At 54.3% G+C, this 27,901-nt stretch overlaps 1 protein-coding gene across 2 annotated transcripts in view; it reads left to right on the forward strand.

Annotated features, from left to right (window-relative positions):
• The window catches only part of TFCP2L1 (transcription factor CP2 like 1), a 50,326-nt gene that overhangs the window by 20,676 nt on the left and 1,749 nt on the right, over positions 1-27,901 (forward strand). The window contains exons 3-14 of one of the 2 annotated variants that reach the window (XM_020288535.2): positions 7,212-7,288; positions 7,832-7,937; positions 8,594-8,700; positions 9,916-10,068; positions 13,643-13,753; positions 16,137-16,228; positions 17,916-17,964; positions 18,045-18,138; positions 20,182-20,272; positions 21,312-21,415; positions 22,753-22,895; positions 27,280-27,331. In XM_020288535.2, the coding sequence (XP_020144124.1) occupies positions 7,212-7,288; positions 7,832-7,937; positions 8,594-8,700; positions 9,916-10,068; positions 13,643-13,753; positions 16,137-16,228; positions 17,916-17,964; positions 18,045-18,138; positions 20,182-20,272; positions 21,312-21,415; positions 22,753-22,895; positions 27,280-27,331 (1,179 nt within the window). Of the gene's footprint in view, positions 1-6,367; positions 7,289-7,831; positions 7,938-8,593; positions 8,701-9,915; positions 10,069-13,642; positions 13,754-16,136; positions 16,229-17,915; positions 17,965-18,044; positions 18,139-20,181; positions 20,273-21,311; positions 21,416-22,752; positions 22,896-27,279; positions 27,332-27,901 lie in introns of those variants that run through there. The other variant, XM_076005465.1, reaches the window with a different exon arrangement.

Consider the following 27,901-nt stretch of genomic DNA (forward strand, 5'->3'; position numbering starts at 1 on the left):
TTGGAGAGCCTTCCTCTTTTGAGGAGTTATGACTTAGTTATCCCTCAAGAAACCAGGGGATGGTGGGCAGCATCTCAGAGTGCCAAAAAAAAGTTGGAAGGAAGGAAGAGGTCAGCAGAAAGAAGAAAAATTATGTGAACGTTCAGATTTCAGTGTCCAAAAGTGATGTTTTATTGGGACACAGCCATGTCCATTCATTCCTGCCTCATCCTTGGCTGCTTCCTTGTCACAGTGGCAGAGTCCATAGTTGCGACAGACCTTAAATGGCCCATGTAGCTGAAAAGTTTGCTGATACCTGGGCTAGAAAGTATTGGATGTTATGGTTTGTATTTGGCAAGAGGGAGAAAACCGAGATTTATTAAGCACTTGTGCATTGTATTTCAGCTCCTGTCTCCCCTCCCCCCACCCCTGCCCCTGTAAAGGGAGGAAGGTGAGGGGATGGAGTCTGGGCACAGCCCTAAGGCTGGAGTAGAGGAGGTGTCCACACCCATGTGTATCTCAGGGCCCTTTGGGCGGGGCCCAGGCCATCCTTCCTGGGTGGTGGTAGGGTGTGGCATCTCCCCTGAGCCTAAATGCAGCGGAGGAACCCCACGCCTCCCCCAAGGAGGCACAGTCTGTCTGGACCTCCTCAGTTTATGCCTGACAGCCCAGGCAGGAGGGGGCCCCAGGGCAGGGCTGAGTGGTGAGGTGGGGCCTGTGACCACTGTGCCCCAGCTCTTGCCACTCCCAAGAGTCACCTTGACTCCTGGGGCTGGGATGGCTGCCACCTGCTGAGGGCTCGTTTACATCACAAAGTGACCTGGGGCTCCCTCCTTCTAGCCTTTAAAAAGCCTTTAAAGGCTTGAAAGCAGAGGGTTGGGCCAGGACTTTGGAGGGAATTGCCTTGAAGCCTTCTTGGGTATTGCATACCCAGTCCGGTCCACCTTCTCCTGAAGCTCTCACCAGATTGGGAGGCTTCCTAGAGCTGGCAGAAGACCTGTGCAAGACCTGGGCACCACATTCTCTGCTGGGTGTGTACCATCAACTCTCCAACAACCCTAGGCATTAAGTACCAATATTGTTCACATTTTGAAAATGCAGAAATGGAGACTCCTAAAGGCTGCACTATTAAGTGGAGTCTCGGATGTGAGCCCAGGCTCTATTAGCTAAACCTGGCTGCATAACCAGGTGCCCTAGCTAGCTTTAGTGTACGCACAAGAACACTGGTAGCTGCTTATGTATATATTTTTTGCAGTTACCATTTACTTACGGTGTGTGATTGTGATTTTCTGTGAAGGCATGATATACACTTTAAAATATAAATTTAAGTTTAAAAAGTGACTTGATTAAATAAAAGTCTCATCATGGTGCAGTGGGCTTTTGATGTAGCAAAATTGTGGGGTGTGTGAATGAGTTTGGGGACTGTGACCCTGCACCCAGCATGGAGCTGGCACGGATGGGCATGGGGAAGGCGTATAGTGACCCCTGAGCAGTGGAGCCCAAGGAGCCCCCTCTTGGGTGGGGGTGGAGAGTCAGAAACACATAACTGTGATGCAACACAGATGGCAGCTGCCCTGATGTTTTTTCTTTATTATTTTGTGTGTGTACGTTGGGGGTAGGGGAGAAAGTGTTTTAGTTTTAGTTTAAGAGGACAAATACCCATGTGCCCAACGTAATCTTTTCAAACTTACCAACTTTGCTTCAGATTTTTAACACTGCCTTCCCTCCCTCCCCAGAAGCAAAGCCACTGTTGTGAAATTGGTGTTGGCAATTCCCATGCACATTCTTAACTTTTTACTCCATGCCTGCTTAGCCATGAAAAGGAACAGTCTTGTTTTGCATGTCTTCCAACTTTATGTAGAACAGTTTCATATATACCGGTGTGTGCCTTTTTAATACTGTATTTTTGAGATTTTCTTACTGATATTTTTCTTTGTGTACATATAATGTATACCAATCTATTGCTAGGTTTTTTTTGCTGCAAGTATCTTCTCCCAGTTTAGAATTTTTTCTAAACTTTGTGCCATCTTTTATTTCAGAAGACATACATTTTAATGTGGTTTTCCTTTATGATTTGTGCATCTCTTTCTAGTTTAAGAAATCCTTTCCTACCCCACTTCATAGAGTAGTCTCAGACTGTCTTTAGAAATGTTTTAAGGTTTTAATAGGTTTTTCACTCCCTTAGAACTTATCATACATAGTGTGAGGTAGGGATTTATTTTTCCATATGGATAACCAGTTACCCCACATTGATGAAGAAAGATGAACTCATCTGTTATTATACTGCCACATATCAGTGTTCCAAATGTGGAAGTCTAGACTGCACTCCTTGTTCCTTTCCACTGGTCTGCTTGTGCCTGTGCCAAAACAACATGGTTTTAGTTACCATAACTTCGCAGTATGTTCAGAGTATTGTAAATGGCACAGCAGTGCGTTTTAGGGAGACTCGTTCATCACTGGAAAGCGAGTATCAGATCCTGTGCTGCACTGTGGCAGCCCATCACCAGACGCCGAAGGTCCATCTTGGCTCAGAGAACCCAGGCCAGGAGAAATGAGGGATTCGAGCCTTAAAGGAAGGGAAGGGTTTACACATGTGGAAGAAGGTCATGAAATAAAATGAATATCGAGAAGTTCAGGGGAGATATAATGGCAGACTCCTTGAGTATTGTAGCCCGACGGGACCTCTGGACCAGTGAACAGTGTGGAGTGGCGACAGGGCGCGTCCAGTGGCCACGTGCTCAGTGTTGGGAGTCACAGTGGGCTGATCTTTAACGAGACACTTCACCTGTGTGGAACTCGATTTCTTCATCTATGAAGTGAGGCAACAACAGGTTTCCTCACAGGATTGTTGGGAGGACTAATGCACAGAGGGCCTTAGCAATGCCCTGGCCCATAGCTGGGTGACAACTAAGTGGTGGTTATTTTTACCCTATTTCCTTGCTTCTAAGACAAACTCCTTTTTTTTTTCCTTTCTCCACATTCCACAATTCTGAAGTTAGAACCGCTTTACCATCACCTTCTATAGCGATTTGTTTTCCCTCGCAGATCATTGTTTAGAATGTAGGAGACAAACAGGCAGCTTAACTTGGGAGGGCGTTACGCCTTACGATCCTTGAGCCAGACTTCAGTGTGCGGAATGGAAGCAGATGCCTTCTAGAAATGAAAAGTTGGGGGAATCGCATACAGATGTCCTGTGCCCTGCAAATGACATCTCTTGGGTAGGGTATGGCAGAGTGTGGCAGCTTCTGGAGACAGACCTGGCCTGTGCTCCCGGCTCTGCCAGTCCCGTGCTGCCTGAGCCTGCCCCGGTCAGGAAACTTCTCTAGGCCTCTGCTTCCTCCCATCCAGTGGGGCTCATTGCCGCAGCTGCTGCTGTGACTGGCTCCGCAAAGGGAGTGACTCCCGGAGTAGGCCTTGCCACCTGCGAGCACCAGTGAATGGGGCTGTCAGCTGCTGGCCCTGGAGGTGCCTCTCTCCTCCAGCCCAAGGCCACACTTCGCTGGCGATTCTCTCCGACTCATTCTCCCCCTCAATGGCAGAAATGCTGCCTGCCCTTCACGCCCATCTCAAATGTTGCCTCCTTATTCAGGCCTCGTCTTACCTCCTCCCCCCCGCATTCTGGATGAGTATTGCTCTGTCTCCTTCGTCTGTTAGGGAATTTTTCAAATCTGCCTTGTATTAGCTCTTTTTCTTGTACCGTTTGACGTACCCCAGAAGATTGCCAACCCTTTGAGAGCAGGAGCATGCCGTACTTTTGCAAACCCTGTAGTTCTAGCAGGGAATGGCACTGCAGAGGACAGGCAGTCACTTGGAAGCATTTGCTGAGCACCTGCAGTGTGCCACACGGTGCAGTGGTGGGAAGAACAGACATGACTTGTGACTTGACAGTCCCCATTTCCATGGCTCCTGCTCAGCCCAGAACTGGTGCTGGCTAGGGAGAAAAATGCCCACGCGCCCTAGGTCAATTCCGCTTACACAGCCTTACCCATCAGCCCCATGGCACGGTGCTGTGAGTGGGCTGGGGAGGTCATCGTGGTCCCCGTGTGTTGGCGTTGAGAGGCAGGTGTGGGGAGCGTGGCTGGACGTCCACCTGCAGGCCTGAGCCAGGCTGGGAGGGGCCCTGGAGTGTGTGTGAGAGAGAGGAAGGGTGAGGAGGGAAGATGAGGTGTGGAGCGTGTGGACCAGGACAGGCCCCTGCTGCTGGGGGGGGGAGGCTCACGCGGCTGCCGTCCCTGGCCCAGGAGAAGCCGGGATCCCAGGCCCACAGCCTCACTCGGTAGCTCTGGTCTCCGAGGTGCCGTCCCTTGTGTTCTGGCGTGGAGACCGCTCTGTGCAGGACAGGAGGTGCCTCCTGCTCGGTGTGAGCTGAGGTTGCCATGCAGAGCCTGCAGTTGTAATCATTGGGCCCCGGGGCGCCTGTAAACTCCCAGTAATGACCACTGGGACCTTGGGCCTCAAGCCAGGTCCCTGTCTGCATTCTTCATCAGGGAAGGCAGAGGACACTGGAAAAACCAGTTTGGGTGCAGGAGGCACATTTTTATGTTGATGTCAAGGAAGTGTTGGACTTTAGGAGGGAGTTCAGGATCCTAGAAATGTATCTTTAAAATCTGGCTTTTCCAGAAAGTTAGATGTGTTGATGAGGTCAGCAGGACCCTTTCTTTCATGAGTCATGTGTTCTCAAGGGCTGGTGGGCAGGACGAGAGTTTGGGGTCTGTGCCTTTTCCCTCCGGCAGGGACTGCGCCCAGCACATCACCCTGCGCACTGCTGGGCTTGGTGCGGTCAGGAAGTGTTGGCCGGTCATGTCCTAAACCACCTCTGCAGAGTGGAGAGAGGAGCTGGCTGAGTGGGCTGCGTGCTCGCAGTGTCGTGGCCAGGCCCAGCGGGGCCCGTGAGTGAGCTCCAGACCACGCGCTCTGCTCACCGCCCTGCCCGAGGGCTCCCTCTGGTTGGCGTGTGCTCGGCAGATTTGGAATGAGTTACTCAGTCGCCTGGTCTGTTCTCCGTGCGTGAGGAGTGGGTTTCCTGTGGCTGCTGTGTCGAGTTGCTGTAAATGCCTTAACTTAAAATAACAGATTATTCTCTCACAGTTCTGGAGGCTAGAAGTCAGAAATCTGGCAGGGCCACCTTCCTTCTGGGGGACACTCTGTTGGCCTCTAACAGCTTCTGTTGGCTCCAGGCATTCCTTGACCCGTGGCCCCATCAGGGCGATCTCTGCCTCCGTGGTCACATGGCTGCCTCTCCCTTGTCTTCTCTGTGTGTCTCTCCGGAGCACACCTGTCTCTGGATTTAGGGCCCTGCCAGGTAACGCAGGATGATCTCCTCATCTCAGAATCCTTGCCCTAATTCCATTACGTGCTAAGACCATTATTTCCAACATAAGGTCACATTCCTGGGTCTCGGGGATTAGGATGTGACATATCTTTGTGGAGACCACCATTCAGTCCACTACGGAGGGCAGGTGAGGGAGGAGGTTTTAGTGTTTTTCCAGTCACTTGCTTCCTTAGATATATAATGGCTCTTAGCCATGGGGTTTGCTTTTCCTAGTTTGTTGTTTATAAGAAGTTTTAAAATTCATACATATATATAACTTTAAGTTTTATATAGCTATATTTCCTTTTCTTCCCATCATTTTAGGTTCAGAAAGTCCTCCTCTATTATCTGATAGTCATACATGTTAGAATAAAACCTTAAGAAATTGACTTTTTAAAAAAAATTAACAAATAAAATTGTATATATTTATCACATACAACATGGTGTTTTGAAATATGCATACACTTTACATTTTGAAATATGAATACAGAATGGCTAAATTGAGCTAATATATGTATTACCTCACATAGTTACCATTTTTTTGTACTGAGAAAACATCTCTTAGCAGATTTCAAGAACAAGCACATTATCATTAACTATAGTCACCTTGTTGTACAATAGATCTCTTGAACTTATTCCTCGTGTAACTGAAATTTGTTTCCTCTGACCAACATCTCCCTCCTTCCCCCCCACCCCTTAAGAAATTGACTTTTTAATCCAGCGATAACTTGTTTTGATATTGCCATGAGGTATCTGCACTTTGAGAAAATAGCTGGCCTCTCCATGTAATAAGATTTCGTAGCCCTATATACACACAAGCATGCAGAGAGAGCGGGACAGCCAGGGAAATCCGAGTGAGGCCACAGCGCTGTGGATTCCACCGTGCTGGGTCAGCTCCCTGGTTTGGTGACCTGCAGTAGTAGTTGCCTCAGATGCCACGACTGGGCGATGGTGCAGGAGGGTCCTCGGGACTTGGATGCGCTGTGTTTGTAACTTCTTGTAGGGATCTATAATTATTTAAAATAAAAAATTTGAAAAGCAAATTAGATTTACCAGTACCAGTTATTAAATCATTTATTCTTTTATTTGTAAAACATCCTTTATTAAATTGTGACACGCACTAGAATGTTTTAGAGTTGTGTTTAGAATTTAAGTTGGGAAACACTGGCATCGTGTGATACACGTGTTGTATCTTCCTCCCAGGAACGTGGTGTATTATCCTGTTTATTCAAGCCGTGTTTTATCTTTCGACAAAATGTGTGTGGTGTTCTTCAGCTTATTCATAGATACTTTTTAAAGGTTTTTTTTTGTTATTATGGATGAATCTTTCTTCCATTTGTATTCCGTAACCAGCTTGTGCTGGTTATATGTCACTGAACAGAACCCCCACACCCTTTCAAATAGATGGAATTCTTTTAACTAGGGAAATGCTTTTCTAATGCCATTAGAGACAATGTTTAACAGGCGTCTTCGTTCCTTTAAGCCTGCGCTCAGGAAGGGTATGGTCATTTATTTACTCTATAATGTGAATTTAAGTAGCTGTGTTCTCCGTCCAAGTGTGTGCATGGAGGCTTGTAAAGACATAGGAATTTGTGTTCCGTAATTTTCATGCTAACTGTATTTTCCTGGATTCTGTTTCTTTGAGAATTGTAGAGGTGCTGTCTCTGGAGGGCTCACATGGCAGTGTTGCCTGCATGGCGTGTTGCCTGGAGTGTCCTAGGCCCGGCCAGGCTGGTGGACAAACTGGCTGTCAGTCCAGAGAGTGGGCTCGCCTGGCCATGGACTCTCTTCTCTGCTTTGCTCCTTGGCCCTGAGGCCTGGGTGGGCACTGCGGGTGTTGAGAAGCCCGCCAGCTGGGGAGCCCCAGATAGCCCCAAATGGAAACATTCAAATGGAAAATGTACCGTTGATCCCCATGCAGGTCAGTCCTATGAAATCCGACTGCTGGAGAACCGGAAGCTGGGAGACTTTCAAGATCTGAACACAAAGTATGTCAAGGTAAGCCTCGGGCTGCTCTGGCCGTGGGGGGCTTGGCTGGGGTCAGCGTACCTGGGCTTGCTGGGGAGTGGCTGGGAGGTGGGGGAAGGCTTCAGAGGGAGAGGCAGGGTTCGGCTCGGCCCTCATCAGTGAGAGGCAGCCCCTGTTCCCGTCTCTGGAGCATACCGTCCAGGTGGGCATTGGACCGAGAGCCAGAGTGGCCTGGGCGTGTGGGACAGGCTCTGGGTTGCACAGGCTCAGACTCAAGCCTGGCTTTGCCACTCACTGTACTTTTCTCAGCTTGGTTTGCTCATCTGCACAGAAGGGTTAATGAATTAGCAATGTCTGTAAAACGCTTACTCCTGGGGAAGCCGGTAGTCATCCCTGTTATTGTTGGTGGTGCTGCTGGGGTTCTGGGAGGCAGCAGTATGTGGAGCCCGAAAATGGGGATGGAAACTCCAGGAGGAGGGGCCTTGGCGAGTGGGCTCGAGGATGGAGGCGTGTTCCTCTTGGGCTCCTCGTGGCCTCATGCTCAGCTGTTCCCCACTGGCCGTCCCTCCCCAGAGCATCATCCGCGTGGTTTTCCATGACCGCCGGCTGCAGTACACCGAGCACCAGCAGCTGGAAGGCTGGCGGTGGAGCCGGCCCGGAGACCGGATCCTGGACATTGGTGAGTCTCCTGGCCGGGCAAGGCCCCCAGGCCACGCTGCGCTCCTTGGACGCCATCTGAACCTATCACACTCCTGCCCTGTGGGAGCTGGCGGAGATGGCCTTGCCACTGGCGCCTGTCCTCAGGGAGCTCTGTCTGTCAGTGGGAAAGGCCTGTGGAGTTCAAAGACCTGCTGTCAGGCAGTTCCAGGAAGGCTGTGCGGAAGGATGGAGACAAAGGATTTTGATAAATGGTGAAAGGAAGCGTTAGCATCATAAAGATAGATGGGCAACAGAAATGGAATTGTGGGGGCCCAGGTACCAGCTCATTCATTTATCTATAGCCCTTGGGGTCAGATGGGTTTGGAATTCAGAGGCTAAACGACGCTAGGCACACATACCCATAGTGTCAGGGAACACCGCCAACCTGCAGTCAAGCCCAGCAACACTCCTGCAGTGAGGTAAAAATGACGTTCGCACAAAATGGGAAAAAGACCATTGAGAGCCTCATGGTGATTCCTGTAGGGCTTTCTGCCAAATGAGTTACGCACAACTTGGTTTTCAGAGCTTTTGGCATTTCAGATTGGGGTGAAGGAATTTGGACCTGTGACAGGGGTCTTTCCCTAAATACTTGGGAGAGGCTAACAGTTGCCCTTTTGTGTGTGTGTGTGTATGCAGATATTCCACTGTCTGTTGGTATCTTGGACCCCAGGGCCAGCCCGACCCAGCTTAACGCAGTGGAATTTTTGTGGGACCCTGCCAAGAGAGCGTCTGCGTTCATTCAGGTAAGCGGGAGGAAGCTCGCCTTACGGGCAAGCTGGGCTTCGGGGTGTCCAGCTTGCAGTTTCTCAAAACTAACCCGTTCAAAAGGGCCTGACTGGGCTCCTGGTCCCTGTCTCAGGGAAGGAAACTGCAGAAGAGAGGGTGTGAGTGTGACTCAGAGTCACAGGGCTGCTTGTCCGTGGGGCTGGGGAAAGGACTTTGGAGGGTTTTAGAATTCTGTTTGGGTTTGGCTTACACAATATATAAGCTGGTTTTGTGTGTGTGTGTGTGTGTGTGTGTGTGTGTGTGTGTGTGTGTGTTTTAACACAGAATCTGGTTCTGTTGCCCCAGCTAGAGAACACTGGTACCATCATAGCTCACTACAACCTCAAAGTTCTGTGCTCAAGTGATCCTCCTGTCCCAGCCTCAGTAGCTGGGACTATAGGCTTGTGCCACGACACCTGGCTAATTTTTTAAATTTTTGGTAGAGATGGGGTCTCACTCTTGCTCAGGCTGGTCATGAACTTCTGGCCTCAAACCACTGCACCTGGTTATATAAGCTTTTAAAAAATAAGTTACTTCTTAGCATAAATAATTTGAAAGTAAAATTTTCCCCATGTTTTTCCAGTTTCTATTATTGAATGAATATTTTTGAGCCTCTTAGTTTTTCCCACCTATTTTATAAATCAGATAATGAATATGAAGCCATTAACACAGTGCCTGGTCCACCGGAATCACTCAAGAAAAGTTAGCAATCTTTTCATTTTACATAATTACAGCATTATGTATTGAATTATATTATTACAGCATTATAACAATAGGTATATTCTGAGTACCTTCCTTGTGGCAGGTACTTACCAGAAATACAGAAATCCTTCCAGTATTCTAGCTGTGCTTCCAGCCTGGGCCAAGTAACTGGGACACCAGGACATGAGAGAGTGGTCAGGGTGCCCCTGTGGCCCCTGCACTGACGTCTGTAGGACTCACGAGGGAGAGGTCTTGGGGTGCGGGGCGAGGGTGGGGCTGTTGGGGTGAGTGGCCTGGAGCAGTGGCGAGGACAGTAGGGGGACAGGGGTGGGGGAGCTGTCTCTTGGGCCGGGGAACGGGGAGGCCATGGGCCTGGGGAGTAGGTGGAGCGTCGGGGAGAGCGGGAGGTCGAGGCAGGCCTGCACCGACAAGGCAGGGCAGGACACCCGCGCGTGGAGAGGAGCCAACACAACTGCCCGTCTCTCTCCTAGGTGCACTGCATCAGCACGGAATTCACCCCCAGGAAGCATGGGGGCGAGAAGGGCGTGCCTTTCCGCGTGCAGATCGACACGTTTAAGCAGAACGAGAATGGAGAGTACACGGAGCACTTGCACTCGGCCAGCTGCCAGATCAAGGTGTTCAAGGTAGGACGGCCTCGCATGCGCCACCCGCCCCTCACCCGGCCTGCGGTCATACCACCCGCCGTGACCTTTGCGACTCCTCTCGGAGGCATGGCAGGGAGCACGGTGTCCCTTAGCACAGGGCTCCCCTGGACTTCTCGTGAGCACGAGCCGCGCGTCTGGGGGTGACGGCCTGCCCCTGCCCTGCTGGGGACGTCGTCTCACCTGAGGCACCTGCCCAGAGTTTGGCAGAGGCGTTGGCATCATGCTTGTCAGTCCTTGGCTCTACTTTGTAAGAATGATTGGATTTGTACATTTTGGGGGATTTTTATTTTTTCCGAGTACTTTATAATTGCCCACGGGTGCTCACATCCAGATTAAAAACCGAGTCAGGAGGCCCTCCGTGCTGGGGCCTGGCCCTGGGCCTTCCTGGTGAGGGCCTGTGCTCGTGTTCTCTCTGCAGCGGCTCCCTGTGGGAGCAGATTTCCAGGGGCACCTCCTCCCTTTTCCTTTCTTGCTTCACTCCCTGCAGTCACCTGATGCTGTTGTCCATCTCCTCAGTCTGGACGGATTATTTCCTGAAGATGGTGGCCCCGGGGAGAGGGGGAGGGCGCAGCAGAGCCAGCACCATTCTGAGGGCGTGAGAGCGGCCGCGCCCCCGCAGGCCCCGTCCCCGCAGGCCCCGCCAGCCTGCGCGACTCCAGCGGGCATCTGGAGAGGGACCGGGTCCACTTTTTGGCAGGGATCGCCTTGAGTGGCCAGCCCCAGTGCCTGTCCTGTCATCCCCTTCTTACACATTCAAGTGACTTGGAATCGGCTGGAAACGTTTCCTCGGCTGGCACTGGAGACCCCAGAGAAAGTCGCTTCAGATAGAGCCTTGCTAGAGGGAAAGCTGGGTGCGTGCTGATCACCCCCAGATTTCAGGCGCCGGCCTGCGTAAGGCCCAGGCTTGGGTTGGATGTGGAAACAAGAAGGGGAAGTTGACAGTGTCCGCGCGTGGGAGACCACACAGCCGGGCTGCTGGTGTCCTCTGCAGGGTAGGACCTGCTGCCCAAGGACCGTGGACAAAGGATTCTGAGGTCCTGGCCAGGCTCTGTGGATCGGGACGTCACTTAGTGACACGCCAACCGGGTGGGGAGGCAGAAGTGGTGGGAATGGGTCTTGCCTGCCAGAGCGGTAGCGCCTTCCGACACCCACTCTGGGGTTTCGAAGCAGTGGCAGGAATCTCTACTGCATTTGTGCTTTGTACCCTGTTGCCACTGTGACAGATGCCTGCAGATTTAGTGATGTAAAACCGCGCACATTTATCATCTCGAGGTCCTGGTGGGCACAAGTCTGAAATGGGTCTCGCTGGGCTGACAGTGTCAGTGGGGGGCTACATTCCTCCCCAGGGGCTTCCGGGGAGGCTGTGTTTCTTTGTCTTTTCTGGCTTCTAGAGGTCAGCCCGTTCCTTGGCTCAGGGACCCGTCCCCATCTTCAAAGCCAGCTGCGCCCTTCTCCTGTGGCCCGCCCTGACCCGCTCCCCTGCCCCCCTCTCTCTGTGATTACACTGGGCCCACCCGATAATCCAGGATAGGCTTTCTATTTTAATGGTGTCACTCAGCAATCTTAATTCCATCTGAAACCTTACTTCCCCATTTTCCATGTAAGGTTGTGTGCTGACAGGCCCTGGGCGTTAGGGCGTGGCCGTCTTTGGGGACCATTATTCTGCTGACCACGCCCACTCGTGTGGTAGGCTCTGTGGCCTCCGGCCTTTCTGCCCAATCTGGAATCCGGTGCTCTTGGTCCCCCGCCCCCGACATCTCCACGACTGCGCTGGTGGTCTCTGCTTGGCCTGTGGATCTTCCGTCGCTCTGGTCACCCCACTCCCCTGGTGCACAGACCACATCTGTGCTCCCTCCGGTGGCAGTTCACGTCCTCCCAGGGAGCCAGTTTCATTCTTCTGCTGTCACGGTGTGCGCTGTGGGAAAGAGGCGCCACGCTGGGCAGCAGGAGAGAGAGGAATGGGGGGTCTCTGCCCCATGGAGCGCCGTGTCCTTCCCGAGGCCCCTCTCCACACCTGTGTTGGATGCTCAGCAGGTAGGGTTGTGCCCACCAGGCTCCTCACACACCCCAGGCATTGCCTGGGGACTCGGACTGGAAGCTGCCTTGCCTGAGGGCCCTGGGAAGGCCCTGGCCTCTCCTGCCGGGGGCTGGGGTGCAGGAGCCCCTAGTCACCTGAAACTGACTGCTCAGGATGCCTGAGGAGGCGTGTCTACCCATCCACCCGCCCCATCCACAGGAGCAGATGAGACGGTTGTGCATGAGCCAGGCCGACTGAGCCAAACCGTCGGTCACCCTCCTTTGCTGGCCACTCCAGTCCCTGGGATCCCTGGCTTGCCGGGGTTGCACTCTGGGGCTCTGTGTGGGGTTCCAGAGTCTCTGCAAGGAAAGGCAGGCAGGCTCCTCTCTGACCCCAGGGCTCCCTGCAGGCCTGCATGGACTTGGCCTCTGGCTGTAACCCCACCTTTCCTGTAGCCCCTGGGCAGGGAGGAGGGGCCTCTCGAGGGACAGGAGCCAGAGGTGGAGTCAGGAGGCCAGGTCACATGTCCAAGGTCCCGGTGTCTACCCTGGCCCTGGCCTTACTCTCGCACTGAACAGTGGATCTGACGTTCCGTCTCCCTGTGAGCCCCTGAAGCTCTGCCTCCCTCCGGGGCAGGGACTGCCCTGAGGGACGGTCCCTGGGAACCCTTGAGCCGGGAGCCCAGGGCTGTATAGTCTGAGGAAAGTGCCGTTGAGTTTGCACTGCCTTTTTATTGCCCACCCCTCATGTGTGGTCGGTTCTAGAGCTGCTGGGAGTCTGTATCTGAGCTCGTCAGCTAGGCCATTTGCTCATTTGCTCACTCAGGAGATGACACAGTGAGGTCCAGAAGGTCCCCAGAATGGGGCCTGCGGGGCCAGCCCTTGGTGCTGCACACCTGGAACTCTTACCTGGGTCTTCTCCAGTCCTGTTGAATCGCTTCAGCCTCAGGTTCTCAGTCTAAACGAGGGGAACAGTAGTGGCTGTGAAGCCTGCACACCGTTTGTGAGTCGCTCAGGTTTGCAGGGCACCAGCATTGGTGGCCTCTCTCTCTGTACCTGGGCCGTGTGAGGACGGAGACACCACCTGCACAAGGAGTGTAAGCTGGGAGCTTGGCACGGGCCCTAAGAGCCGGGGCAGGGCTACCTTCAGCTCACGGCAGGATGTCTCAGCCTGCAGGTGTAGCCCAAACCCAACCAGCAGCCCCTACTGCTTCCTCTTCCCTCTGCTCTCCGTGGGTAGCCCAAGGAATGCGTCGTGGCTCCCAGTGTTGCTTGGCATAAGCAGGTGGCCATCAGTAAGGATCTTTTCCCAGCATTTCCACGTGAGCAGGCTCTGAATTCCTGGCAGGACCACGGGCTTGCAGCCCGGGAGGGAGAGGTGCAGTGCCGTCTGCGAGATCCCACCCGCGCTGCTGGGCCCTGGCGCAGGTAGAGAGCGTGCAGGCCTCGGGCCGCTGCTCAGGCTTCCTGTCGGGTCCTCCTCTGCAGCTGCTTTTGTCAACTTGGACTAATCGTACCCCGTGTTCTGCTCCTGCAGCCAAAGGGAGCTGACCGGAAACAGAAGACCGACCGCGAGAAGATGGAGAAAAGAACAGCCCAGGAAAAGGAGAAATACCAGCCGTCCTACGAAACCACCATCCTCACAGAGGTGAGCTGGCCGCGTGCCGGGGACGGAGCTCCAGGGCCTTCCACCAGGGACAGGGCTGTTGGTTTGGATTCTTGGAAAGCTGCCCGTTTTGGGTGAGGCTTCTGAGCGCGCCCATCCAGTTGTGGCGGTTCCCAGCGTCTGGAGCTCGTGTTTTTCCCGGAGACTGGGGAGGTGTTTCAGAAATAACTTCGAGCCCTCCGCTGCTTTGGAATGCGTTTGTGCTTTTCAAAATTAGGTTATTTTTGTCTTTCTGAATAGGTAATATATTCATGTGGCTCAGAATTCATAAGGTGCAAGAAAGCATGCAGCAGAAATGTTCCTCGCAGCGCCGTCCTAACCTCGCAGTTTCTCCAAGGGTGGCCGGTGTCTCTGGCTCCTTGTGTGTCTGTCCCGACTGTCTCTGTGTACGAAGCCTGCTTTTGTGCACCAACCGTGTACATAGACACGTGGTTTTGCACCTTATCTCGGCATTCCTAAAAAGCATTCTACTTCCTTACCGGCTGCATAGCGTCCACGTGCGACGGCCTGTTGGTGGACGCGTGGTTGTTCCTGGGCTCTCGTGATTTCGGACATGGGCGCAGCGAATCGCTGTGCGTGTGGAGGTCTGTGCGTGGGAAGAATCTGCAGGTCTCCGTTCTCAGGGTGGGGTCGCTGGGTCTGGCCCCTGCTGTGTAGTTGTTTGAGTAGATGTTGGAACGCATTTTCTCTTAACCGACAGTGTCGCCAGCCTGCCCCAGCCTCCCGTGCCCAGGGCGACTGCGAGGCGCTCCCCGTCACAGCTCCTCCTCTTCCCGACGTGGGTCGCGGCCGGCTGATGTTTTTGAGTGACTGTTCCCCACCGTGCTCTGCGTGGGGCCCACTGGTGGTGGTGGCGTTTGTGCACTGAGTGATTGGGCTCACTCGGCGGCCGTGTGAGCACGGGGAAGGCCCCTGCTGGCCATGGTGGGGTGAGGCTGTGTCGGGGTGAGGCAGGCATGGGGCGTCTGAGAGAACAGCGGCCTGGGCTCAGCTGACGAGCTGCTGCGTGCAGGTGTGTGTGTGTGTGTGTGCGTGTGTGTGTGTACATACGTGTGCGTGTGTGTGTGTGTAATAAGCCATATACAGCCAGTATCAGAGCTAATTCTGTGGCTCAGACAGATGCGTGCTGCCTGACTGAGGATGCCTGCGGCCAGGGAGCCCTGGTGTGGGACAGCCCTGCCCCGCCCTCGGCCAGCGCAGGGTGGCAGGACGCGCAGGCCTGTGCTACGGATTAGAACCTGGAACAGCCCCTTCCCATGCCTCGTTCATGCTTGCGCGGGTCACGTGTTCCCCCACCCAGTGACACCTTTGTCTTCTGGGATCGCCCTCAACCTCTCCATGCCTCTCCTAACTCCCCTGGAAGGAGAGTCCCGGCGAGCCTCATGCGGTGTCTGTCTGAGCCCTGGTCACAGCGCCGTGTAGTTGAGGACAACGCCACCACCCTGGCCGGGACCTTGCGAGGTGCCAGCCGCCCCTTCTGCCAGCACACCAGCGCCCTACGCAGGCTGTGGGATTAGCGCCGGCACATTCCAGCCCACGCTCCCAGCACGGTTAATATTTACCAGCCCTGTGGTTGCGTGGGCGACAGTAAATCTTCAGGAATGCTTCCAGTCGGCCCTCTCTGAAGCGGCCTCACGGCAGGGCGGGAAGACGTGAATACCTTGTCCGCTGACGGCCGCAGCCGGCAAGCCCCGTGTGCCTGTGCTTTCTCTGGCGACTCCAGTGTGTTCTCATTTGCGGCGTCTGCACCAGAAGCTTTCTGAGGGCAAGGATCACGTCTGTCCTGTTCTGTGTCCTGTGGCCGCAGCAGGGTTCCCCCGTGTAACAAGCACACGCACGGTTCCTAGGGAAGCTGCTCTTGTGAATTGTGCGAGTCCTTCTACCCTGTCGGCGGGTTCTTTTTCCAAATAGCCCAGGGTGGTTCTTTTAGTTTTTATTTTATTGTTTTATTTTATTTTTTGAGAAGGGTCTTGCTGTGCTCCCCAGCCTGGGGTCCATCCCGTGCTTCCTGTAACACACATTTACACACATTTGTCTGTACCAAGAAAGGCTGCTTCTGAGCAACTAGCCTGTTTTGTTTTTTCCTCCCTTTTCTCGTGGACCCACAAATCACGTGAGAGACGTGTTTGGCACCTTGCTTACTGAATGTTAGGTGTCTTCTCTGCCATATTTGGTTTTCTCGTTGTGGCCCCGGTACCCCGCCTGGCTGTGCTTGCCGTGGGTGCCGGGTGACTCGTGCTGTCTGTTGGCAGGTCAGGGTCTCGGGTGCTGACGTCGGCGGGTGCTTGCGTGGGAGGGCCTGGGGAGCACGGTCAGTGCCTCTGCAGACCCCAGCTCATCTGAGGACCTTGTGCTCTCTTCACAGTGCTCTCCGTGGCCCGACATGGCCTACCAGGTGAACAGCGCCCCGTCCCCCAGCTACAATGGCTCTCCAAACAGCTTCAGCCTCGGGGAAGGGTACGTCCCGCCTTCGCCCTTTGGTTCCCTGGAATGAAGACAGTTTAGGTTCCGTTCTCGACTTTCTTCTCTGTGCCTTCTCTCCTTTCTGTTTGGCATCTGTTTGGGTCCCAGAGTGGCCAGCGGCTGTTGCAGTCACAACCACTTTTAGCATTTGCCCAGCTTTTTGTGCTTGGAAACACTTCTATAAACGTTGTGTGGTGGGACAGCAGCCCGGAACTTACCCAGTAAGACCGAGACTGGCCTGAGGGTGCTTCAGGACAGCCACCTAAGACTGCCCCGGGCACGCTCTGCTGCAGAACAGCTCTTCCCACAGCGGAGCCTTAGAGAACAGCTGCTGTGTGGCCCTGGTGGCTGGGGGTCTTCCCGGTTCTTTGTCCAGCTGCTGTGTAAATTTGCTGAGTGGAAGGGGTCTGGTTAGGGCCTCCCGGTCCCTGGTTTCAGGGCTTGTAGCAAGCTGGCCTCATTGCTGCCCGCCAAGCTCTGCAGATGGCATGGTGGTGGCCGGACAGGAGCTTCAGGCCGTTTTCTGCCTGTCTCGGGCTGCAGGGCATCGCCGGGCCAGGGGCAGAGGTGCGGGCAGGCCAGAGGGGAGCCCGTTCCTGCGGCAGGTTCCTCGGAGCCCGTGCTTACAGAGAACGTTTCCAATGCGACCGTGAGGTTGTCTGTGAACTTGACCTCACCGAAGTGAAGAGTCCTCCTGCGGCGGAGGGTGTAGACAGAGACGAGTGTCACAGTTAGATTCGGGCAGGCCTCGCCTTGATCTGTACCTCTTAGGGGCGACCTCCTGGAGCTCCCTGTGCTGGAGCTCCCTGGGCCCGCCTCCCTGCTACGGAAGGGGAGTGAGCTCCGCGTGGGGCGAGGAGTGCGAGCAGCGCTCCCCACCCGGAGACGTTCGATGCCAATGACCGATGACGGCCCTGCTGGGCCATCCCTGAGAAGAGGCTCTCTTCTTCCCCTCTGGCAAACTCTGCATGACACAGACTCCGCCACTTTGGCCGTTTTTAAGCGTTCAGGTGGCGGCTTTACGCTCCCACTGGTGTGCGGCCGTCACCGCCGTCCATGCGGGAGGGCCGTTCGGAGCGTGTCTTTCTCCTGAAACCCCGGCGTTCACGTCTGCGCCTGCTCCCTGAGAAGGCCCTTGCGGAAGGCTGCACGCCTCCCTTCTGGGAAGAACCAGGGCGGTGTTTCTCCTCATGTGTGGACGCCCAACTCTGGGTGCTCATTCGCTGCAGAGCAGTGCCCTGGGCTTTCACCCCGTCCTGTCACGTCACAGAAAAGCGTGTGGTCGGTGGCCCTTTGGTCTGGCTGCAGCCTTCTGGGTGCCAAGTCGCTGGTAGGGCAGCCTGGGTGCCCGTGTCCTCCCCTTCCCTTGGGCTGGGTGGGTGGGACCGAGTGGGAGGGAGTTCTGACGAGGGCTTCCGTGGGTCAGAGCTTGGTGAAGAGGACTGTCATTGGCTGGGACAGTGTGCCTGTCAGAGCCTCCTGTCCACACTGGAGTGCTCACTAGGGACTTCGGGGGATTGGACGTTGGCTCCTGCTTACGTCGAATTCTTGAGCACCCATCTCATTTAAAACAAGCCCCGTGCCTGGCCAGAAGTGAAAGTGCCAGGCAGGTGACAGGACCCCTGGCACGTCCCTCGGAGCTCTCTCGCTGTCCTCACCACCTCTTCCTTTTCCTTTGCAGCAACAACTCCCCGACCCACCCGGTGGAGGCCCTGCCTGTGGGCAGTGACGTAAGTGCGCACCGGGCTCTCTGGCTGGTGGCCCCGGGGGCGCCGAGCCGCGTCTCACGGCCTCCCCTCTCTGCCCGCAGCACCTGCTCCCGTCCGCCTCCATCCAGGACGCCCAGCAGTGGCTGCACCGCAACAGGTTCTCGCAGTTCTGCCGTCTCTTCGCCAGCTTCTCCGGTGAGTGACTCTGAGTTGTGCCTGAAACCCACGAGCATGTTGGGGACACTCAGGAAGGCCGGCCACCCTCCAGGACTTGCTGTTGACCGCTGGGGGCAGCGGTTTGTGCAGGAGACCAGGGCATGTGGGTTCACTCGCCCACGTGGGCTGACCCTGTGCCAGGTGCTCGGGATGCTGCCCCCAGAAGGTGGCCTTAGGGGGACTGTCTGGGTCCTCTCACTGGTGGCGGGGGGTGGGCTCTGGTCTGCCCAGGAAGTGTCCCCCTCGCCAAGCAGGGCAATGCAGGGCTTCTTTGCCCTTTTCCTACGGAAATACTGCTCGTCAGGCTGTCTCCAAGGCCACAACCTGGGAGAGTGAGGTGAAGTCACAAGGAAAACTGCTTCTTCCTTCTTTAAAAGGGTTTTGAAGCCCTGGTAGGCCCTCGGTGAGATGAACTGAGCAGTGGGCCTGGCCACCAAGTACAGTCAATCCCGAGTGACAGCGTGCAGGTGTGTCCACAGCTAGAGGGGCATTCCCGAGGACACCTGTGGCAGCGGAAGGGGAACACCATCCTTCACCTGCCGGCGCGGCCCGCCAAGGGCCTCTGTTGGGGGAGGGTACGAGGAGGGCGGACAGTGACTCTGCCCAAGGGCCGTGCGGCTTTGAGTCGGTGCAGACACATAGATCACCCACCTCGGTGCCGAGACCATCTGTGGTGGGGTCGGGGCTCCGGGGAAGAGGGTGGGCTGCCTTCTTCGGGAGGGTGGTCAGCCGTAAGGTGGGCACCTGCCTGGGTGGCTGTAGAGTGGAGGACCCTGGGGGTTGGGGTGGGGTGGCCCCGGGGAGGAGATGGGGTCAGAGAGGTCCTGAGGGGCACGGACTGGTCGGGGCCTTGGGAGAACAGTGGGAGGACTTTGGCATTTACTCCCAATGGAGAGGGAGCCATTGTGCCTGCAGGATTGTGTCTCAAACCGTCTTGCTGCAGCAGGAGGAAGGGGTGGGAGCTGTGGCTGCGGGCAGGTTCTCAGCACAGGCCGATGTCACACCTGAACCTTGGACAGTCCACGTGGCCTCAGGCTCTGGGCACCTCTGGGCTTTGAGAAAAGGGGTCTTCCTCATGCTCACCTCTTACCCCACTGTTCTCCTCTGTCGCCATGAGGCAGTGCCATCCTGTGTCCTTTAGCAGGAGCCAGTCCTCATACATGGGGATGCTGCACCATGGGAGACGCTTAGGCTGTGTCTGCCGGAGACAAACACACGTGGGCCCAGGGCCCAGCAGTGCTCTTGGGGTAGAGCCGGCAGACACGTACGCATGTACTGACCACAGACAGGGTTGAGAATGTTCACAGAACCTGCTCGTAACAGCCCCAGCCTGGACACTCCCCCACGGCCCATCCGTGAGAGCGGGTACGTGGATTGTGGTATATTCACGCAGTGAGTGAGTGATAGCAATGGGCGTGCACAGCCTGTAACTACATTCAGCATGAATAAACCCTGACACGTGACCTGGAGGGAGGGAAGCCGGCCCTGGAAGAATGCCTGCCGTTCAAGTCCATGTGCACAAACTTCAGAGAACACGCAAGGCTCGTCTGCACTGCAGGACAGCAGGATGGCGTCCCCAGAGGTGGAGGGGAGTGACGCAGGATGGGCCTATGGGAGGCTGACGTTCTGCCTCTTGGTCTGCGTGCTGGGTTCAGGTGTATTCGGATTGTCAGCATCCAGCAACCATGTACTTGTGTATAGAGAGATGCACACGTAGCCAGTGCCACGGGCTGACGAAATCTACGCACACATCATACGTCCATACAGAGTAAAGCGGTGGGGGGTGGGAACAGGCAGTGAGCGCCTGTTGGCTTCTGTTCTGCTCGCTCTTGTGAGCACCGATGTCTCCTGGGCTGTGACCATCTGGTATCGTTTAGCTTTTCGCCGTTTCTCTGTCCGTGGGATGTCTGGTGCCCACAGAGGGTGAGGCTGGCTCTTCCCCACCCCCGCCCGCAGTGCGGGATCTGCAGGGGGTGGAGTCCCTCCTCCAGTCCCATGAAACCAACAGGCTGTCCTGCCTAGGTGCTGACTTGCTGAAGATGTCCCGAGATGACCTGGTGCAGGTCTGTGGTCCTGCAGATGGGATCCGGCTCTTCAATGCCATCAAAGGCAGGTGGGTGTGGGATTCTCTGGGAAGCTGGCCGGAGGACACTGCCTAGCCGCGTCAGGGCAGGAAGCCCCGACCTCAGCCTCTTGGGCGAGGGTGGGCTGGCTGGTGGGGATGGGTCCCTGGGCAGAGCCCTTCCTGCAGTGTGGCTGCGAGTGTAGGAGGAGTGTGGGGAGAGGGCCGTAGGCTGCCGCAGGGGAGTGAGACGCAACTCGGGAGTTGCAGCCAGTGCAACCCCTGCCTGGAAGCCACTTCCTCTTTTTGTTTTTATGGGAGTCTTGGCCTCTGGATCTCAGCCCCGTACCTGTTTGCTCTGGGCCCCGAGCTGCCTTCTTCCTGGACAGCCATGGATGGGGGCGGGTCAGTTGGCATCTTGTAGCGGTTCCAGGGCAGACGCCGGAGCAGTGCCACCCTGTAGACCTTCCCGCCACGGTGGCAGTGGTCCGCAGCCGAGCGACACTACAGGAGCCACTGGCCACTAGTGGCTGCAGAGACTTGGACCGAGGCTGATGTGATGGACAAACTGAGCTTTAAATTTCATTTAACTTTGGTGAATTTAAATTTTAGCAGCCACACACAGCTCAGTGAGAGAGAGTGCTTGGCGTTGAACCCCAGATCTGCCTCTTCTGTGCTGTGCAGTGGGGGAAACCGTGAGCCCCAGTTCCCTCATCTGAGGGGAGGGCGGTTGTCCCAGCTCCCTCGCAGGATGTGCGAGGTGACGTGAGATGTGCGTGCACAGTTCTGAGAACAGCGCCTGGCGCACAGGAAGCCGGAGACAGTGTTTGCTCTACTTACCGCCTGGGAAACGCCTGCTGTCTTGAGATGTATGTTCTGGGCAGAGCACCCCTCGGCGGGTTGCGAGCAGGCAAGGGCCCAGCCCTTGGCTTCTAGGCAGCCCCCCAACCATGACCGGTGTTTCCCGTCCCCACCACAGTGGGGAGCTTCCTCCCCAAGCTCTGCCCACCACTGTTTCCACCCTGGAACATTCTGGAACAACAGCACTTGGTTCCCCACACCTGCTTTCTATTTCTTCTCCCCCCTCCAGGAACGTGAGGCCAAAGATGACCATTTACGTGTGCCAGGAGCTGGAGCAGAACCGAGTGCCGCTGCAGCAGAAGCGGGAGGGCAGCGGGGACAGCGGCCTGTGTGGTGAGTCGGGGCAGAGCCGGGACCAGACGTCGGCCCCGCAGCCTGGCCTCCAGCAAATGTGCAGGCCTCCCCTGTAAGGGACGGCCGGTCCCCTGGAGTCCACATGCAGCGTGGGTTTGCCCTCGTGGCGGCCCTGCCGTGCGGGCGCTGCCAGGTGCACATCCCAGGGCCCGGGAAGGCGTCGGGACCGTCCTGGGTCTTGCTTCTATTGAGCGGCAGAGTCGGGATTAGCGCCCAGGGTCGCCGCTCTGAGGCCTCTTGTTTCCTTACACGGCTCCTGGGACTCCTGACGGAGGAGGCGTGGGGCGAGCTCTGCGGGGCGCCGGCCACCCTGCGCCCTCTGATTACTCTGGCACCATTGTCACTGGGCGGCAGAGGCAGGGGAGACGGGTGCCCGCCTGGGATCCCGCCGCAGCCTGCGGCATGCTGGGACTAGGATCAGGAGACGATGGAACTGGCTCTGAAAAGTTGCAAAGAGAAGCACAGTTAGAATTCTGTCACCAAAGGGAGCCTTAGAGAAGGGGCTGGGGATCCGCACCTGCCTCGAGTGCTGGGAGGAGTGTCGCCCGGTAGCCACTTCTGACCGCGGTCGGCCCATGTGGAGTCCTGGGGTCTGGTGTGCGGCTGGGTCCCGGTGGCCTCTGCTGCCCTCTTCGGAGGGGGCCACCCTGTGAGCAGCTCTTAGAATACTGCGCCTCCAGTCGGGTTTGTCTGAACAAGCTGCCTTAGTTGAGGGGAAGTTTGGGAACCTCTCATTTGATCTAATTGCATTTGCTTTTGAGGAACTCGGGGTCCCTGGAACTTGGGTAAGCCACCCTGGTCCTTCTGCCTGGCTGGCGCAGGCAGCATCTAAGGCAGGTTTCCAGCGTCAGTGTTGCCGTTGTCTCCAGCTTGCTGACAAAGCTGTGCCCCCTGGTGTCCCCTTCTCCCCGGGGGTCAGTGCTTGAACCGAGTGTGGGATTTTTTATGGGAAAGGGTGAAGACCACTTATCCTTAATGTCACTCTTGGCCACGTGAGGCCATCCAATAGCACTACCAACAGTGGAAAGAGTGCAAAAGGGACACAGGATTTTCCCGTGTGGGTGCACATCTGGCTACTGTCAGAGGCGCCAGGCGCCCCTGCACTGCCAGATGGGTGTCAGTGGGTCTGGCACGAGGCTGGCATCTCTATGTTCCCGTGAGCGTCCCGGGCGTCACAGCCTGGCCCTGCAGACCGGCCCTGGGCACAAGCATCCTTTGCAGACTCACTGCGTTCTCAGGGTGGGTGGAGGGGCGTGGGCAGGCTCGTGCTGATTTCGTGGCCACTCAGAAAGCAGGCCTTGTCCCCCCTTCCCCAGTGTACCACGCCATCTTCCTGGAGGAGCTGACCACCTTGGAGCTGATCGAGAAGATCGCCAACCTGTACAGCATCTCTCCCCAGCACATCCAGCGAGTGTACCGGCAGGGCCCCACGGGCATCCACGTGGTGGTGAGCAACGAGGTGAGGGCTGCTGCCCGGCCGGCGCTGCCGAGGGGCATAGAACCCCTGCAACAGAAACACACTCCTGGGGCTTGGTGGGGATGGACAGGTTTATCTACGTGCCACCTGCTCTCGGCTGCTGTGGCTGTCTCGGTCTGAATGGCTGTCCTGCCGAGTAGCCACTCGTCACCCCTCCCTTGGCTGGATGCCATGCAGGAGCCAGAAGCACAGACTCCGCCCTGCCCCAGACGGGCAGGGAGGGCACTCCCCTAACGTGGGCGCAGGCCCCCGGGAGAGGCCAAGTGGGTTGGGGGTGACGGAAAGGCTGTGGCTTCGGGGAGAGGAGAGCAGAGGCCTCTGGAGTGATAAGGGTGCCACGGGCTTCCTGGGCCTGTCCCACTCACGGCCAAGGGGAGGGTTATTGAACAGGGTTGCTCTCAAGTTTAGACATTCCTTGTCCATTGTAGAACAGAGGTTTTCGGTTTGCTCTGCCCTGGACTCCTTCCTCCTGGTAATAGTAGTAACACGTGCCACCATTGATGTATGTCCTGGCCACTGTTGTAAGCACGCATAGCAAATCCTTTAGTTCTGGCTGCCTCCGTAGGAGGTGGGTGCTGTAGGAAACTGAGGCACAGAGAGGCTGAGTAATTGCCTCTGCACGTTTGGCACGGGGTGGAGCCCTGGTGGGAACTCCAGTACTCTGCCTGCAGGGTATTCAGCCCCTCCTGAACTGAAGCCTTTAAACTTGAAGCTGTGCTGGTGGGAGCAGGGGAGGGACCCTGAACCCCCAGCTCAGGCCCCAGCAGACCCTAAGTCAGTTCCGGGAATTCCAAAATCCTCTTTGGTGAGGATTATACGGAAAATTGTGTACAAGAATGGTGGCTGGTAAAAGTAGAGAAAATGTGGGCTGTAGAATTGTGCTCATGTCCCTACCTAGAACTGCCTCCTAGCTGAGAGCCATGTTGGGGAAATTTACTTAACCTTTCTGTGCCTCAGTTTCCCCATCTGCATAATGGGGATGAATATACCCATCAGGTTGCAGTAAGGATAAAATAAGAACAGAGCATCAGGTACCAGAAGACGCTGCATAAGCAGTGGATCTTGTCATTGACGTGCTTGTGCTGGGCACTTGTTATTTTGGGGAGCCAGCGGTGGAGAGATCTTTTTAGATTGGGGGATGTGTAAAAGGTAAGGCTTTTAAGGGTCTGTGTATTTCATAAGTCGTCATTATTAGTAATAATCCTATTGCCACTTGTCATTACAACTGCCAGAGCCCTTTAATGTTCACGAGCACTTCATCTCAATCATGGAAGGCGGCAAGGTGGACTTTTCCTTCGTTTTTAATTTAAAAAGTAGTTCATAATTAGTGTAAGAAGTTAGGCAATATAGAGGAGCACAAGGCAAATGTTCAAACCCCTCATCTTCCCCACTCTTTCTCCTAGAGGAATTTATAGCAGGTTGTGATTCTGCCAGGTAACTTTCTGTGCTCACGTCTGTGCGTGCCCTACTGCGTGCAGGTGTGGGTTTTAAATACACACAGCAAAGATCCAGCGGTACAATTGACATGCAGCTTGCTATTTTTGTCACCATTTCAGAATTCCTTTTGTATCATTCCATTCAAATCTAATGAAGCTCTTTTTTTTTTCCACCCCACGTTACAGATAAGGGGAAAATGAAGCTCACGGTTCCTGACCTGAGAGCTTACTTTGAGTAGCCAGGAAGGTGAACGTGCCCTGAGCAGTGGGCACTGTAGTGGCATGGCAGGCTTGTCACTTTGCATAGCAAAACACACTTTCTTTTCGTGAAGACAAAAGCCAAGAATGTGGGGAAGCCTTGCCATTTCATGGGTCCCTGGAGGAAGTTTCTTGCCTGGCTTGCCCTGTGCCCTCCAGAGTAGGCAGTTAAGCAAGTGGAGCAGAGAACAGAACTGAAATGGCACCTAGGCTAAAGTAGGCAATTCTTATTCCCCAAAGTCTCCTTGCCTCTTAACCCTGAATCAGTTGGAAACCTTTGGTTCTTAATTGCCGGAGCCCTGGAGGCAGCCTGGCCAGCCACGGAGCTGGCCCCTGGGGTGCAGGGGCACTTAATTAAACAAGGGAGTTACTGATTAAGCCAGTGTGGGCTCTGCTTAGGGCTTCACATGCCCAAGTGGCCGGGCTGCCAAGAGCCCTAGATGGAGCAGGCCAGCAGTATAGAATAAATGTACTTCACGCATCATTAGGTCCCTCGGGGAGGGGCAGGGCTTGACAGGTGGATGGATTTGTAAGATTTGAGGCAGTAATCCAGGGCAGGCAATAAAATGTGCATGGTGTTTTTTACATTTGGAAAGGGATTTTGCTACTGCATATTGCTGGTCAGTATGTGTATTGTGTGTATGTTTATATATATATATATATATTTTAATAGTCTTTAAATCTATTTTGTGAAATATAGTACACATGTGGAAAGAATATATAAAACTTATTTGTGCAATTTAATAAATCATTAAAGTACCCATGTACCTGCACTCAAATGACTAGAATGTTACGTTAGAAGCCCTTTTGTGGCTTGTATATGTTCATAATCCCCCCACCTGCTAATCTGCATTTTGTACTAATTATTCCCTGTTCTTCCTCAATATATTGTTTATTTTTGCCTATTTTAAAACTTTATATGAGTGGAATAATGGTATATTCTTCTGTGACTTTCAGAAGATTGAAAGAATGAAAGAATTCATTCCACATTACAGTTTTGAGATTCCTGCATGTTGAGTACCACATGGAGCTGGTTGGCACCTCGGAGTAGAACACGATTAGATCATGACTAGTTCATGCTTCTGCTGTTGATGGGAGTTGTGTGTTAGCGCAGGCAGTACCACTCGAACTGTTCATGTGCACATCTTTGCGTGCACACATGCAGGAGTTTATCTGGGCCACGAGCCTTGTGGGGGCATGTGTGTGGTCATCTTTACTAGGCCATGTGGGCAGTTCTCTAAAGATTTACACCCCCACCAGTTGTGGAAGCTGATTCCCGTTGTTATATCCTGGTTTTATATATATATATTTTTTTTTTTTTTTTTTTTTTTTTGAGACAGAGTCTCACTTTGTTGCCTGGGCTAGAGTGCCATGGTATCAGCCTAGCTCACAGCAACCTCAAACTCTGGGGCTCAAGCAATCCTCCTGCCTCAGCCTCCCGAGTACCTGGGACTACAGGCATGAGTCACCATGCCAGGCTAATTTTTTCTATATATTTTTAGTTGGCCAATTAATTTCTTTGTATTTTTAGTAGAGACAGGGTCTCACTCTTGCTCAGGTTGGTTTCGAACTCCTGACCTTGAGCGATTCTCCCTCCTCGGCCTCCCAGAGTGCTAGGATTACAGGCGTGAGCCACCACGCCCGGCCTTCCTGGTTATATTTTTATCATTCAAACAACCACATTTTACAGATGGGTCCAGGGAGACAAAAAGGAAAAAAAGGTTGACTTGTCCAAGGTCACTGGGTAGTTAATCAAAATTACAGCTCTGGAGAGGTGGCTCCTGAGAAATCCTGTTTCCTTCCTCAAATATAGACGTGGGGAGGGAGCTCTCCTTCCTATTTTGTCCTGGTGGGACCTGATGTGTAGGTGTACTAATTACCAAGGTTTGTGTTATGAAAAACATTTTATTTAGTTTTTTTCTTTTATCTGTTGCCCACAGACATTCTTATAATGTCTCCATTATGGGGATTGGAAGGCAGACTAAGAAAAAGCAGGCCGGGCGTGGTGGCTCACTCCTGTAATCTTAGCACTCTGGGAGGCCGGGCGCGGTGGCTCACGCCTGTAATCCTAGCACTCTGGGAGGCCGAGGCGGGTGGATCGCTCTAGGTCAGGAGTTCAAAACCAGCCTGAGCAAGAGCGAGACCCCATCTCTACTAAAAATACAAAGAAATTAATTGGCCAGCTAAAATATATAGAAAAAATTAGCCGGGCATTGTGGCGCATGCCTATAGTCCCAGGTACTCGGGAGGCTGAGGCAGGAGGATCGCTTGAGCCCAGGAGTTTGAGGTTGCTGTGAGCTAGGCTGACGCCACAGCACTCTAGCCCAGGCAACAAAGTGAGACTCTGTCTCAAAAAAAAAAAAAAAAAAAAAAGACTAAGAGAAAGCAAAACCTGCACAAATAAAGACTGCAGTCCTGTATTAAATGGTCACATCTTGATTCCCTTCCAGGCCGCTTTCCATCTTCACCTTCAGGTTTCTGTTACGTAAAATTGCAATCGTGTCCCACATTGATCCTGCCCTGCCATTTCTTCAGCGAATGTTGTAGCAGAGCCGTGTGCCTGCATCGGTAGACCCTGGCAGGGCTGTTCCTGCCGCCCTGTGCAGCTGACTGAGCCTTCCCAGATTTTGAACGCATGGTTGAGGGAACATGTCCTCTCTTTTCCCTTGCAGATGGTGCAGAATTTCCAAGACGAATCTTGTTTTGTCCTCAGCACATTAAAAGGTAAAGAGCCTGCCTCTATCTCCCACTCCCCACCCACTTTCTTATTTAATTGAAGCATGTGGGTTGGGTGTGGTGGCCCACGCCTGTCATCCCAGCACTTTGGGAAGCCAGAGCAGGAGGATCGCTTGAGCCTAGGAGTTCAAGACCAGTCTGGGCAACATAGCAAGACCCCATCTCTACAAAATGTTTTAAAAAATCAGTTAGGTGTGGTTTGTGCACCTAAAGTCCTAGCTCCTCGGGAGGCTGAGGTGAGAGGATTGCTTAAGCCCAGGAGTTTGGGGTTACAGTGAGCTGCGATGGTGTGACTGCACTCCAATGTGGGTGACAGAGTGAGATCCTGTCTCTTAAAAAGGAAAAATTATTAAAAAGAAAAAAAAGAAGCATGTGAGCCAGGTCCGGTCCGTTGGGGTACTGGGGGGGGAGCCAGGTGGGTGAAGGGGGCCTGCCTGCGTGGTGGGGCCCCTCCCGGGAATGCTTACCTGGGAAAAGCCTTTGGGAAAAAGAGGACACAAACTTTCTGTGAAACCTAGCCCCAGAAATACCAGAACTAGTGAGACTGGCCCCAAAGTC

The sequence above is a fragment of the Microcebus murinus genome, chromosome 8 (genome assembly GCF_040939455.1).
Source record: "Microcebus murinus isolate Inina chromosome 8, M.murinus_Inina_mat1.0, whole genome shotgun sequence".
NCBI classification, from domain to species: domain Eukaryota; kingdom Metazoa; phylum Chordata; class Mammalia; order Primates; family Cheirogaleidae; genus Microcebus; species Microcebus murinus.